Below are 14,896 nucleotides of genomic sequence, written 5' to 3' on the forward strand. Positions count from 1 at the left end.
CGACAACAGCTACCACTTGTTGTGGTTCTGTTATTATTTGTTCTCAGACTGTTGCTTTTCAGTTGGAAAGTACCTTGTTTTACTGTTCTCCATCCACTGCTATAGTCAATTTACTTTTATTTGCGTTAGGTTTCCGAAGCTGCACAGCGCTGTGATACGGACCTTCCTTCTCATCCAGCATTACTCCTCTGCCCTGATGGCGGTGTCCGGTCTGTCTCAGATGAAGAGTTACACCTCGGTGGAAACGGTTGAAATTGTTCAAAACCTGCTGAACTCCCCCAAGCAGTGTGCCAGCGGCCACGGTCCCATGGTCCTCTTAAGGATCCCTTGCGTTCCACTGGCCACGTTAGCCTATGAGCGCCTCTGTCATGTTAGAGAGCGACTTGGTTTGCAGCACCGATTTGAAATTATATTGGGGGCGGCCAACTCTGCAGTCACTATCGGGAAGCACTTTGTGGACCAGCTAAAGGTACCAAACTCCTCATTGACTAACTCATTTTAATGTTCTTCTTAAATTGACGTGTTCGGTATATTGACATTGAGATCATGTTGAGATATTGTTATCGTGCAATGTTGACCAATCTGTTTCCCATAAGCCTGTTAAGTTAGCCAATACCTAACTGAGGAACAACCATAACCCTAAAACAGGGTGTTGGCATTGACAATTTGGACATTATGTAATGTTGACATTGGGTCACTGGTGACATTGTGGAGCTCCGAACATATACCCATTGCCAGAAAGAGCTGGGAGTCCGGCAGATCCAGTTCTTACTAGATACAAAATCTTTTTTTGAAATTAGCCAATGGGGATCGTGAATTTCATACATAGCTCTCAGGAGAAATCATTAGCATATGTGGGTGTTCCCATGAGAATGAGGCCATGACATAGCCAACGGGGGCATACAGCTGACATCACCGGATGTCAGCTGCCCTCCCATTTCCTTCTGAACGTGCATACATATGTAAGGGTGCCTCAGACCACCCTTACATATGCGTGCACGTTTGATATCATTCAATGGTCACCGACCATCGAATGATGTGGGTGTTCCCCTGCGCGCTGCGAATTAATGTTTAGGTAAAACATCCATTCACAGCCAGTGCGAAGGAACAGGCCTTGCGAATGGTGACCCAGCGTACCACCATTCGCAAGGCGGGATTAGTTTGACTCGCAAGGAGCGAATCTACCAGAATAAGCCCCTAAGTGTTGGACTTCTAATACCCTTATAATTACAGTACTGTTTCATTATGCCCAATGTACTGTATATACACATTATAGCTGTAACATCATTATTTGGAAGGTCTGGCAAAAGAAGGAGGATGAAGACTGGCAGCCACAGACGTACCTAGAACTGGAGGGCCTGCCGTGTATTCTTATATTCAGCGGGACGGAGCCTCTCGGTGAATCTTTGCCAAGGTAAGCTGAAGATTGATGTAGAGGCAAGTTATCCCTGATGCAATGAGAGGGCCATACAGTGGCGTAACTACCTAATGCAGGGCTGGGCAACACCGGCCCTCCAGATGTTAATGAACTACACATCCCAGGATGTTTTGCATTAGTTTTGCTATGTGGCTATGCTGAAACTGATGCAAGGCATGCTGGGATGTGTAGTTCATCAACATCTGGAGGGCCGGTGTTGCCCAGCCCTGACCTAATGTGTGCCCCCCCCTGCAAATTTTTCGTAATAATTGCGATATTGACATTTTCACTGATGTCGGGATTCTGGTGCTGGTGTTGCAGCCTCCGGTCAGGATTCAGGCGCCGGTCTTTCTACCCCCAGCATTCCAATCGCCGGACAGTTCTCAGTACCGTATAGTACTGTGCATGGAATGTCCCAGTGACCAGTCCAGATAAATATCCAGGTTTTTTGTCTCTATTTTCAGATCCTTAAGATACTGCGACCTCCATCTGGTACAGTTCAGCACCTGGGAGAGAACGACAGTGGAACAAGAGCTGGGCTTCGCTTCGTGTTTTATTAATACAACGTTACCTCAGGACAGAGTGCTGGGCAGGGACGCGATGGATAGCGACCCAGACAAACAAAGCAGCAGCGACAATGAGGACGAGGAAATGGGGATGAATGGTACGCGCGATAATAATAATATTATAATAATGGTAATAGCTTATGTGGATGTTGTCTATAACAGTATCTCTAGTCTGATCCATTTACATGCATTCTTCTGTGTTAAAAATGCGAATAAAAACCATGTGATATACACCAGCGGGAATTTGAAGTGAACCACAGCAGCCAATAGGCATTTAGCTTTTATTTGTGCAAGGTAGTGTAGGCATGTGTCTGGTTGGTTGCTGTAATGAGGTGCAAATGTTGACCATAAGGGAGTCCCGATGTTTGTGGGAGTGCACATGTTCTATTAGGTGCATGTGCAGTTCACCTTTGCGATGTCTTCAGCGACTCGCATAGACCAACACAGAATCCGGGGTGGGGGTGGACAGCAGCCACGACCTGAATGGCCCACGAGAACGCCTAGTCTTTTATAGGCGTCCCCAGGAAAAGCTGGGCATTCCCATGGCTATGCGGGCTGATGCCTGCCGGGGGTGGGGGTCACAGGACATCGATCCCACCCCGTTTTTGTCCCGACGGCCACAAAAAAAAGTCAGTTTCCACAGACTTTTATTTGCTAAGGCAGGAGAAATCATTGGATGGTCGGCGAAATGCGAGGGGGTGTGTTTTCGCGCCCCCCTTCATTTACACTGCAAAGTTTGATGTTGCAGTGTAAATGATTGACACTTTAACATAACTGGAGATTTCTTACCAAATCTCTCACTTTCTGAATCTCTCATCCTATTACATTTCACCCAGAATTTTACGGCAGTTAAGAACCACTTGGCCCATCTAGTCTGCCCCATTTTTAAACATGTCACCTCAAACCATATTTGATCCTTATTTTTTTGTAAGGATATCAATATGCTTATCCCAAGCATGTTTAAATTGTACTACTGTATTTGCCTCTACCACCTCTGATGGGAGGCTATTCCACTTATCTACTGTACTACTCTTTCTGTGAAGTAATTCTTCCTCACATTTCCCCTGAATTACGCCTCCTCCGTCTTGGGAGCAGCCCCTGCATTCGATGGTCGCCGAACATCGAATGCAGGGCCGCACGCTCCACCAGCTCCCGCCACCCTAGACCACACGGACACTTGTCCGTGTGAAATCATGTATGGGGGCGGGCAGCTGACATCCGGCGATGTCAGATGCCCGCCCCCTACACACGCGTCACGGCTTCATTACCATGCATACGCCCCGCGTTTGCATGGGAACGCCCATGAAACGCGGGGCGTATGCATAGGGTAATGAGGCTAAGTAGCCCCTCACGCCCCTCTACGCCCCCTGTGCGGCGTGTCAAGAATACGTGCGGCGAAATCGCCTGCACATGCGCAGAGTGACCTCTGCACATGCGCAGACGATAACCATCGGCGGGACGACCGCATGCGGAGAAATCCGCACCGATCAGAATAAGGGCCTATGTTTGGTATATGAGCGTTAGGTCAACACATATTAGTTCGACATACATTGAGTCGACCACTGAAGTTCGGCATGGCTAAGGTTAACAGGGTTGGAAAGTTGACTCAAGCATTAGATCGACCAGGGCTAGGTCGACAGTCAAAAGATCGACATGAGTTTTTCATGTTTTTTTAAACCGACATGTGGCAACAAGCGGTATTTTATGCCCTACCATCCACTAGGGCAGGCATGTCCAACCTGCGGCCCTCCAGCTGTTGTGAAACTACACATCCCAGCATGCCTTGCCATAGTTTTAGCATTCCCTAATACCAAAAGTATGGCAAGGCATGCTGGGATGTCTAGTTTCACAACAGCTGGAGGGCCACACGTTGGACATGCCTGCACTAGGGCGTGGAGAGAGCATACAATAGTGTGCCGAACGTAACGAGGGGATGCGTAACACTTTGACGGTGCCCATGGCGACCATGTTGACATTCGGAACAAAAAAACATGAAAGAATCATGTCAACCTTTTAACTGTCGACCTTGCCATTGTCAACCTAATGCTTGAGTCGACCTTCCAACCCTGTCGAGCTTAACCATGTCGACCTATTTCATTCATCAACGTAAGCCATGTTGACCTTATGGGGTCAACCCAATGCATGTCTACCTAAAATTGGTATATGCTATGACCCGTACCCCTATTTTTACCTTGTTTGACTGTGTACTAAGTGACCAATATGTTTTTTTTTAACATCATTTGGTAGGATCGGCTGCTGGCAGCGAATCATCATATTCAGCAATGGCGGAGGACACAGGAAAACCGACACAACAATCAGGAGTATCCAATAGTGAAGACTGTGTGGTCTTCTTGTCGCCGGATAAGAACACCACAAAACCACCTGTCGTCACATGTGAACCACCTGACAGTAACATCTCCAATGTGGCTGTAATGAAGAATCAAAGCTCGGTATCCACAACCTCTTCTACATCATCTTCCTGCTCTCGCAGTGGGGTGAGCTTGCAGATCTCACAGTGCGCTATGGCTAAGACTTATAAACAGCCGCCTGTTGTGTTTCTTCCTAAACTGGTGTATGACATTATTACCTCCACCGACAGCAGCGGGCTGTCTAAGTCATCGTCCTTCCTGCCCCATTGTGATGTGTCCTGGGCCAGTTCCTTTCGCCCACTGCTCAGCAAGGTGATGACTTGCACGGAACAGTCCCTCTATTACCGCCAATGGACGGTGCCGAAACCAAGCCACATGGATTATTGCAATGTTAATGAAGGCAGAATGGATACCTTCCATCCGAGAAGATTACTGCTCAGTGGGCCACCGCAGGTAAGTAGCTATAGCCGGAAACTGTGCGTTTTTTATGTTTAAAGAGTATGAGGAGAGGGTGTAATTACAGATAGGGGGCCAGATGCACTAAGCTTCAAAAGTGATAAACCACCAGCCAATCAGGTCCTACCTTTCCATGTCACAGACTGTTTGAAAAATGTCTGGCAAGAGCTGATTGGCTGGTTGTTTATCACTCTCCATTTTATCACTTTTGAAGCTTAGTACATCTGGCCCAGGGTCTGTTTAGGATTCAGGCACATCTGTACCAGACATAGGTGGCAACTGATGCTACCGTCCTGTGCCACCTCTCTTTTACACTGTTCGCCACTTGTCACAGCTGGTGGACTTACTGAGATCCATCCAGTGGTGTCCAATGCCAGGTCAGGTTCTCGTTCATCCTCACTTGCATTTGTCTATGATGAAGGAGCTAGGTATTACACAAACAGAAGTATGGGTGAAAGAAACCTGTCCCAGTACTTCTATGTCTGTCATCACAAGCGTTGTCAATATAACCTGATACAAGGAAAGTCCAGCAGTAGTCTAGTCACTCTTCATCATAGATATCTCCAGCCTCCACTCTCCATGATAGATATCTCTAGCCTCTACTTTCCATCATAGATCTCTCTAGCCTCCACTCTCCATCATAGATATCTCCAGCCTCCACTCTCCATCATAGATATCTCTAGCCTCCACTCTCCATCATAGATATTTCCAGCCTCCACTCTCCATCATAGATATTTCCAGCCACCACTTTCCATCATAGATATCTCTAGCCACCACTCTCCATCATAGATATCTCTGGCCACCACTCTCCATCATAGATATCTCTAGCCTCCACTTTCCATCATAGATATCTCTAGCCTCCACTCTCCATCAAAGATATCTCTAGCCTCCACTCTCCATCATAGATATTTCCAGCCTCCACTCTCCATCATAGATATTTCCAGCCACCACTCTCCATCATAGATATCTCTAGCCACCACTCTCCATCATAGATATCTCCAGCCTCCAATCTCTATTATAGATATCTCCAGCCACCACTCTCCATTATAGATATCTCTAGCCTCCACTTTCCATCATAGATCTCTCTAGCCTCCACTCTCCATCATAGATATCTCCAGCCTCCACTCTCCATCATAGATCTCTCCAGCCTCCATCATAGATATCTCCAGCCTCCACTCTCCATTATAGATATCTCTAGCCTCCACTCTCCATCATAGATCTCTCTAGCCTCCACTCTCCATCATAGATCTCTCTAGCCTCCACTCTCCATCATAGATATCTCTGGCCTCCACTCTCCATCATAGATCTCTCTAGCCTCCACTCTCCATCATAGATCTCTCTAGCCTCCACTCTCCATCATAGATATCTCTGGCCTCCACTCTCCATCATAGATCTCTCTAGCCTCCACTTTCCATCATAGATATCTCTAGCGTCCAGTCTCTATTATAGATATCTCCAACCTCCACTGTATTGTAGGTGTCCTATTCTGGGAAGTCGGTGGATTAGTGGATGAGATTTGCAGAGTAGTGTAAGGAAAAACAGGTTTAGTAGATTCCAGACATCATGCTAACCCTTGGCCTATCCTATATTTTAGGCTTGGTCAAGCATATATTATACCCCTTTCACACCGCACTTGTTAATCGGTATATTGCCATTTTTTTCTCATTTCAAAATGTTTAAGGCTGCAGTGGGAAAGCGCCAGAGTTGATTTATCGGTTAAAGATAACCGGTATTTCAAAATATTTAAAAAGCAGAGTCCTATATGTTTCAGAGCCATTTTTTATGCAGTGAGAATGTCTCTGAAACGGTATTTAGTAAATACAACAGATTACAGACCTGTGATAGGCTGTCCCCTGCATTCTGCCTTGAAAAGTGTTCAGGGGATTAAACGGGTTGACTGATGTGAATGGTATTGAAACGGTATTTAAAACGGTAATCCACTGCAATGTGAAGGCTTAGACCCATTTTAAATACCGTTTAAAAACACAGTTTTTTAAAAACATTTTGGCAGTTCTGGCTGGTGCTGTGTGCCTACAGTGCGGTGTGATAGGAATGCAATGGCAGAATCAGCTACACGCCATCTAGTTTGCCAAATTAGTTGTAGAGTACATAGGAGTCCATTCACACTCGTTCTTCCTGATGACGAAACATGTTGGCCTTGAAATGTTGAAGTCGCAGTAAAGTTATGTTGATACATTGCTGCATTGCCGTGCATATTTTCTCTGCATCTAAAGAACTGTAAGTTAGTTTTATAAGCACATAACATGGTTAATTCATTCCCAATGAAACGCTGAAAACTAAGAATTGTTATGTTGGTTTTCCTATCATGTTTTTTTTTTTTTTTTGTATCATTGTAGTACCATTAGCCAATCATAAGGCACACATTGATACACTATTGATTGCTCTTCTAGGTTGGGAAAACGGGAGCCTATCTCCAGTTCCTCAGTGTCTTGTCCAGAATGCTGATCCGGCTGACGGAGGTGGACGTGTACGACGAGGAGGAGATTAATATAAGTAAGTTGTTTTTCTTTACCACATTATTGTCTGCTCAATATAGAACTGTTAGGGCCGGTTGTGATCTAGGGGGTCGGTCTACCAGTCAACCTTGTACTGGCCCCGCCGTGCCGTGGATACATTCTCTTTACAGAATCTAACGATATCGATATAATAAACACATGACATAAATTAATAAATACATGAAATATCTAATTAAAATGTATCTTTGTATCGGGAATAGGGATATCACTCTTGTGAGATCATTATATACATATAGGTTTAACTTTCATGTTTTTCAACAATATTCTGCAAAACTCATAATTGAGTATTCTGCTGCGTGTAGTGTAGCTCAATACTTACCAATTGTATACTTGTTCTGTTGGTGGTCCCAAGATCTCAATATACAACAATACATGGGTAATATGTGTCTCATACGGACATTGGGCTGCATGGTGGAAGATACGCATGACATTCGCTCAATGGCAGGTTAGCTGAGATTACACATTTGCTCAATCGCAGGCTAGCTGAGATCAGACATCCGCTCAATGGCAGGCTAGCTGAGGTCAGAGATCTGCTCAATGGCAGGCTAGCTGAGATCAGACATCTGCTCAATGGCAGGCTAGCTGAGATCAGACATCTGCTCAATGGCAGGCTAGCTGAGGTCAGACATCTGCTTAATGGCAGGCTAGCTTAGGTCAGACATCTGCTTAATAGCAGGCTAGCTGAGGTCAGAGATCTGCTAAATGGCAGGCTAGCTGAGGTCAGACATCTGCTCAATGGCAGGCCAGCTGAGGTCAGACATCTGCTCAATGGCAGGCTAGCTGAGGTCAGACATCTGCTCAATGGCAGGCTAGCTGAGGTCAGACATCCACTCAATGACAGGCTAGCTTAGCTCAGACATCCACTCAATGGCAGGTTAGCGGAGATCAGACATCCACTCAATGGCAGGTTAGCGGAGATCAGACATCCACTCAATGGCAGGTCAGCTGAGGTCAGACATCCACTTAATGACAGACTAGCTAAGGTCAGACATCTGCTCAATGACACGCAGAAACCATGACAGGTTGAATGAATCAGGCTTCTGCCAGACGGGATCCTTGAATACTTCTGGCCAGTTTATAGCAGTCTCTGTTAAATCCCTTTACATTGGATCTGTAAGTTATGTCTATATACTAGCGTTAGTTGCGAAGCAAAAAAAAGAGTCTGTAATAAGAAATAATAAAAAATGAGTTATTACATGCTCAGTTTTGCTCTACTTGAGAATACAGCAAAATATTATTCTTAGTGGTCATGTGACACTGAGGATGCAAGCAAAAGTGTTTTGTGCTTGCTCCAATGAAACTTTCAGTGAAGATATAGCTCGAAATCTCCCACTGAAAGTAATGTCACCCCACATAAATCCCAAAGCAGCCGTCTAGCCAGAAATGTGCTTCCACAAGGAATGGCCACCATTCTGGAGTCAGTGGTGAGGGAGGCTGCAAAGTAGGAGATTGCTAATGAGAAGCACAGATGCTCACTCGTAGAGTCCTCCATGGTGGTGGACGGTCAGTACACTCTATACAGGCCTGTTCAGGCTACTCTTGGTTTTGGCTTCTTTAAAGAAACTTCAGGACTGTGCAAGATGTAGTGGAACACAAAATCGGGCCCTGGAAAATACGAGAGTTTGCAGCTAGTTGAATATCTAAATCAAAAGACCGGACCAATTTTAGTCCAATCTGGATAAATACCGCTTTCAGACCGCACTCTAGACCCGGGTTATTGCCGTGTTCTTGCAGCCCCAACACGGGTCAAGGTGCGGTCTGAAAAGGCCACCACGGGTCGAGCAACATGGGTGTTCAAACCTGGTAATGACCAGGGTTGAACGCGGCTAGGACCCGTGTCAAGTACAGTGTGAACGAGTGCCTGGGTCGAGCGAGCCGTGTCCCGTTCACAGTATGGAGGAGGCAGCACTGTCAGCTCCAAGTACTGCCTCCTCCCGAGCCCCCGATGATGTGCCGCCGCCCAGCTCTGCCCCATGTGACATCACCGACTTGGCAATATGCTGTGTCGGAACTTTCAGACCGCATTGCCGTGTTGCTCTGGGGATGGGACCCGTGTCCTAATCCCGTGTGCGACACGGCATTTGCGGTCTGAAAGTAGAACTCCTGCATACTCCATTGTAATGATATTTCTTATCCATCGGGACAGGAGCACTTTGTTCAACTTGGCTCACAAAAAAAGGACCAATACAATGGGCTAAAACTACTAGGTTTGTTAAATTGGATTTGTCTGTAGACAGATTGAATAGAAGGTCACAGAAAGCCTGACTCTTTGGTACTCCTCAGAGTGCCGGTAACTGTCTTTTGGCAATGCGGACTGGTATCTACTGGAAGGAACAAGATATAAATAATCTAAACAATTCCAGGTCAATTATATTCACTTACCACTGTTTAAAATGTATGATGATGGCTCAATAAGTAAGGTAAACCGAGCTCTCATGCCGGGCCAGAGCAGGTAGACCACTTCTTCCCCTCACGGCTATTATTTGCTTCTCACATCACTCACACTGTCCCAACATCAGGTGTAAGATGGCAGGGCTGGTGGAAATATGGTCAAACATTGAGGTGTGTAGTGTAGCCAGATTTCTCTGCCTAAAGGGAACATCACCAGCTGAAATTCATCGCCAACTTCCTTGGGGCATAGTGGGTGGTAGATGGTTCCCATTCAGTGTATATGCTAGATAAAGCCTGTTGCGGGTTTGTCTATCAATTATGCTAGATATGTTCCCCTGACCACCCCATGTTCTACGCACAACCACCCTACCATGAGTGGGCCTGCTGCTGGATTATTATACCCAGGTCCTTGCCTCATACCCCCTTATGGCATTAAGATAGTTAAAGAGAATATAAATTCCTGGTGGGAGCAAGTTTGATGAAAGTGTAGAGGATACAAAACATTTAAGATTTTTTGACAAATAAGATGTTTCCCTCTTTTCAGGAAATCCAACAAAAATATGAGCTCCCCATGAGTGGTTTTACACATACTTACAATTGAGACATGCTGCCTTCACCAAGTGGGACCATGGAGGACCGGATTTGGCTATATCCCCAGCCGAATTCAGCAGGACCTTGTCCGAAGCTGATTGCTAGAGTTTACCGGATGCCATGCCCAATATGGGCATCATTCCTGCTTCTTTGGTGCCTGGAGGCAAGACTTGGGAGAAATCTCTGAGGAACAGTAGAGGGAAGTTTGAGGCTTCCAAGATTGGTTTCATAAACACTCATGAAAAGTTTATCCAAGCTTTTACCAATGACAGATTTATCCAAGCGCACACCCGGGACAGATTTATCCAAGCTCACACCCAGGACAGATTTATCCAAGGTTACACCCAGGACAGATTTATCCAAGGTTACACCAAGGACAGATTTATCCAAGCTCACATGGGACAGATTTATCCAAGCTCACACTCGGGACAGATTTATCCAAGCTCTCACCCATGACAGATTTATCCAAGGTTACTCCCAGGACAGATATATCCAAGCTCACACCCTGAAAAGATCTATCCAAGCTCACACCCAGGACAGATTTATACAAGCTCACACAGAGGACAGATTTATCCAAGCTTACACCCAGGACAGATTTAACAAAGCTCACACCCAGAACAGATTTCACCCAGTTATCACCAATGACAGATTTCACCAAGCTCACACCCAGGACAGATTTAGCCAGTTTCACACCCTGGACAGCTTTATCCATGCTTACACCCAGGACAAATTTATCCAACCTCACACAGAGGACATATTTATCCAAGCTTACACCCAGGACAGATTTAACAAAGCTCACACCCAGAACAGATTTCACCCAGTTATCACCAATGACAGATTTCACCAAGCTCACACCCAGGACAGATTTAGCCAGTTTCACACCCTGGACAGCTTTATCCATGCTTACACCCAGGACAAATTTATCCAACCTCACACTGGGACAGATTTCACCAAGCTCACACCCAGGACAGATTTATCCAATCTCACACCCAGGACACACTTATCCAAGCTCACACTGGGACAGATTTCACCAAGCTCACACCCAGGACAGATTTATCCAAGCTCACACCCAGGACAGATTTATCCACGCTCATACCCAGAACAGATTTATCCAAGCTCACACCCAGGACAGATTTATCCAAGTTATCCAAGCTCACACCCAGGACAGATTTATCCAAGTTCACACCCAGGACAGATTTTACCAAGCTTACACCCAGGACAGATTTATCCAAGCTCACACCCAGGACAGATTTTACCAAGTTATCCAAGCTCACACCCAGGACAGATTTATCCAAGTTATCCAAGCTCACACCCAGGACAGATTTATCCAAGTTCACAGCCAGGACAGATTTTACCAAGCTTACACCCAGGACAGATTTATCCAAGCTCTCACCCAGGACAGATTTTACCAAGTTATCCAAGCTCACACCCAGGACAGATTTATCCAAGTTATCCAAGCTCACACCCAGGACAGATTTATCCAAGTTCACAACCAGGACAGATTTATCCAAGCTCACACCCAGGACAGATTTTACCAAGTTATCCAAGCTCACACCCAGGACAGATTTATCCAAGTTATCCAAGCTCACACCCAGGACAGATTTATCCAAGTTCACAACCAGGACAGATTTATTCAAGCTCACACCCAGGACAGATTTATCCAAGCTCACACCCAGGACAGATTTTACCAAGCTCACACCCAGGACAGATTTTACCAAGCTCACATCCAAAGTGCATGCCCATTACAGATTCACCACACTCCCCTAGTGGAAGATGTTGCAGCAGTATGATAAGATAAGAGACTTGTAAAAATGCCCAAACTGTCAGAAGAACGAGGACACTTTTTTGCATATGTTTCTGCTATGATATTAGCCAATCCTGGTACCATATTATTTATACCAAGTATTTAAATGAGGTGCTAAAAATGAATGTGCCACGGGAACCTTAACTCATTGTGCTGAGGATGGTGCAGTCGGACCTTTACCTAATAATAATGACCTTATTTATTGCAATAAATCACAGGACTGTGGGGCAGATGTACTAAGCCCTGGAGAGTGCTAAAGTGGAAAGAGATAAAGTACCAACCAATAAGCTCTTAACTGTCATTTTTCAAACACAGACTGTAACATGGCAGTTAGGAGCTGACTGGTATTTTATATCTCTCCGCTTCATCTCCCTTCAAGGATTAGTATATATTGCCCTATATATTTCTGTTGCATATTATTACTTATACAGGTGTTAATGGATAGATAGATAAATAGATAGATAGATAGATAGATAGATATTCTTTAGTCCCAAAATTATTATCCATTGATGATATAGGGGTATCGAGTTTGTGCCATTCAGTTTGGGTGCTTAATACGCTCGGGTAACACTATAAAGATCAGGCAATTAGTTTGATCATTACAATAATATGGTCCCTATATGTCCATATGAAATGTAATGTTATTACACTGGTTTTGGACCAATTAACTATTGTTTGTATATCTTTGAGTTAGCATCCAATATCTAGGCTACATGGCGAGAAGAAATCACAATGTTATACAGGTACTACTAACTCAGGTCAATATTTTAAAGCAGGTCCCCTACTTTCTTTAAGAGCAAAATATTGGGTACTTATGTAATATCTGGGCTCCCGTTTTTCTTATGAGACCGCGTCCCCTCGCGGGGCTCGCTGCGCTTGCCACGCTTCGGGCACTATATAAAATCAACTCCATGCGTAGTTGGATAGTAGGGGTATGAAAAAATGGGGTGCATTTAACATGGGAGCCCAGATAATACATAAGTACCAAATATTGTTTTTAGATAAGTTTATTGTAACTGCTTTTCTTGCAGTTAATAGGCCAATAAGCTATTTTTTAGTGAAAACATGACAACATCTGATATTTATTGAATTATATTAAATCTGAGATATATATAAAATTCCATACCAATGTAATATACGTGCTGTGTTTTTTTGTTATTTGTAAAGAACATTTGGCCAAATTGTTTCAAAGTGTTTGCTAGGTATGGCAACCCCTAATTTTGTCATGATCTGATTGGAGGAAGTGGATTTAAATACTGAACATTGTGCCTCTGATGAAATGCGTTTGTAAAGAAACGCGTCAGTTTAATTTCTAGATTTTTAATAATCACCTGGATTGTTGTTTTATCCATTTCTATACAAGGGTTTATATATACGATGCATTTACCATATGCTGGTGAAAGATATTCACAAACTATTTAAACACTAGATTAGAACATTTGGTCAAATCGTTCTGAAAGTAATGATGTGTTTGCTAGGTTCTGCAACCCTTCATTTTGTAACTATCTGATTGGTGCAAGTGGATGTAAATACTGAACATTGTGGCTCTGATGAAATGTGTTTGTGGAGAAACGCGTCAGTTTATTGCTAGATTTTTATTAGTCACCTGGATTGTGGTTTTATCAATTTATTTAGAAGGCTTTATATATCTGACACATTCAGCATATGCTGGTGAAGATATTCACGAACTCAGAACTATTTAAACACAAGTGATCTGTATGATCTGTGGTCCACTTATGGCAGCTACAGTACTAGCCTATCAGAGACAGGGAAACCTCTTTCACTGTACGACATTGGGATATTGTGGTTAATTTTGAAGGGGTATGCTACAGCTGGGAACAACATTTATACAGCCTGTATTTTAATGCAGTCCTATTTGGGCTTATTTCACTCCTAAATAGAAGGCTACTGTACATTATTATGATGTAACGTAACAGTCTTATTGCCAGTTATATAGGCAGATATACCAGTGATAATGACATTTTGTCTAAACTATGGTGTGTTAAGTTACATACATCCGGTCATGGTATTAATTGCGGTTATTTTAAAGATTATATTATTTAATTAATAAATTATGTCATTTTTATTAAATGTATTATTTTTTATATTCAATATTATTTAAGCCACGTGTCTTGGCTCCGTTTCTCTACTTATAAGAAGACTAAACCATTGCTGGATTTGTGTTATATCGTTAAGATGTACAAGTTGTTTTTCTGTATGTTTATGAATGTGCTGATTATACTTATTATTTAGATTGTTTTCTCTAAGCAAAATAAATGAGGCTTTTTAAAATATTTTCTTATGGTTCTTGACTTTATTATAATAAAAGTTGCCTGATTCTTAAGTGTCTAGACATATTTTTTAAGCAGCAATAACTTGAAAGGCAAAAACAAGTTTTGACATTTATATTATTGCCGTTGTAAAAATACAGGCAGTCCTGCTGGAATCGCACGCAAATGACAAGCCACGAGGAATCAGGGTTGCCTACCCTCCCAAAAATTGTGTCCCCCACCTGGCCCCCTGGAAAGGTGGGCAACACTGCTGGATCTCCCCCACGGCAGTGTTAATTTCTTGCGATTCGCAGCTTTTCATGGAAGGGCGGGGCTAAAGATGCAAATGGCATCATTTGGCCCTGCCCCCTTCTCAAAGACCCGCAAATTGTGGGATTTGCAGTACTGGGGGCGGTGCTTGACATCTAAATCAGGCCCCACCCCTGAAGTGCTGCTGTCTCCTCTCTGGTCTTCTCCCGGACAGGCGACTTTAAA

At 44.0% G+C, this 14,896-nt stretch overlaps 1 protein-coding gene across 2 annotated transcripts in view; it reads left to right on the top strand.

Annotated features, from left to right (window-relative positions):
* The window catches only part of GREB1 (growth regulating estrogen receptor binding 1), a 125,659-nt gene that overhangs the window by 84,610 nt on the left and 26,153 nt on the right, over window positions 1-14,896 (top strand). For both annotated transcript variants that reach the window (XM_083178557.1, XM_083178556.1), the window contains 5 exons: window positions 130-469; window positions 1,299-1,414; window positions 1,882-2,081; window positions 4,231-4,805; window positions 7,220-7,322. In XM_083178557.1, the coding sequence (XP_083034683.1) occupies window positions 130-469; window positions 1,299-1,414; window positions 1,882-2,081; window positions 4,231-4,805; window positions 7,220-7,322 (1,334 nt within the window). The remainder of the gene's footprint in view (window positions 1-129; window positions 470-1,298; window positions 1,415-1,881; window positions 2,082-4,230; window positions 4,806-7,219; window positions 7,323-14,896) is intronic.

Source organism: Crinia signifera, chromosome 3 (assembly GCF_055691185.1).
Source record: "Crinia signifera chromosome 3, ASM5569118v1, whole genome shotgun sequence".
In the NCBI taxonomy this organism is placed as follows: domain Eukaryota; kingdom Metazoa; phylum Chordata; class Amphibia; order Anura; family Myobatrachidae; genus Crinia; species Crinia signifera.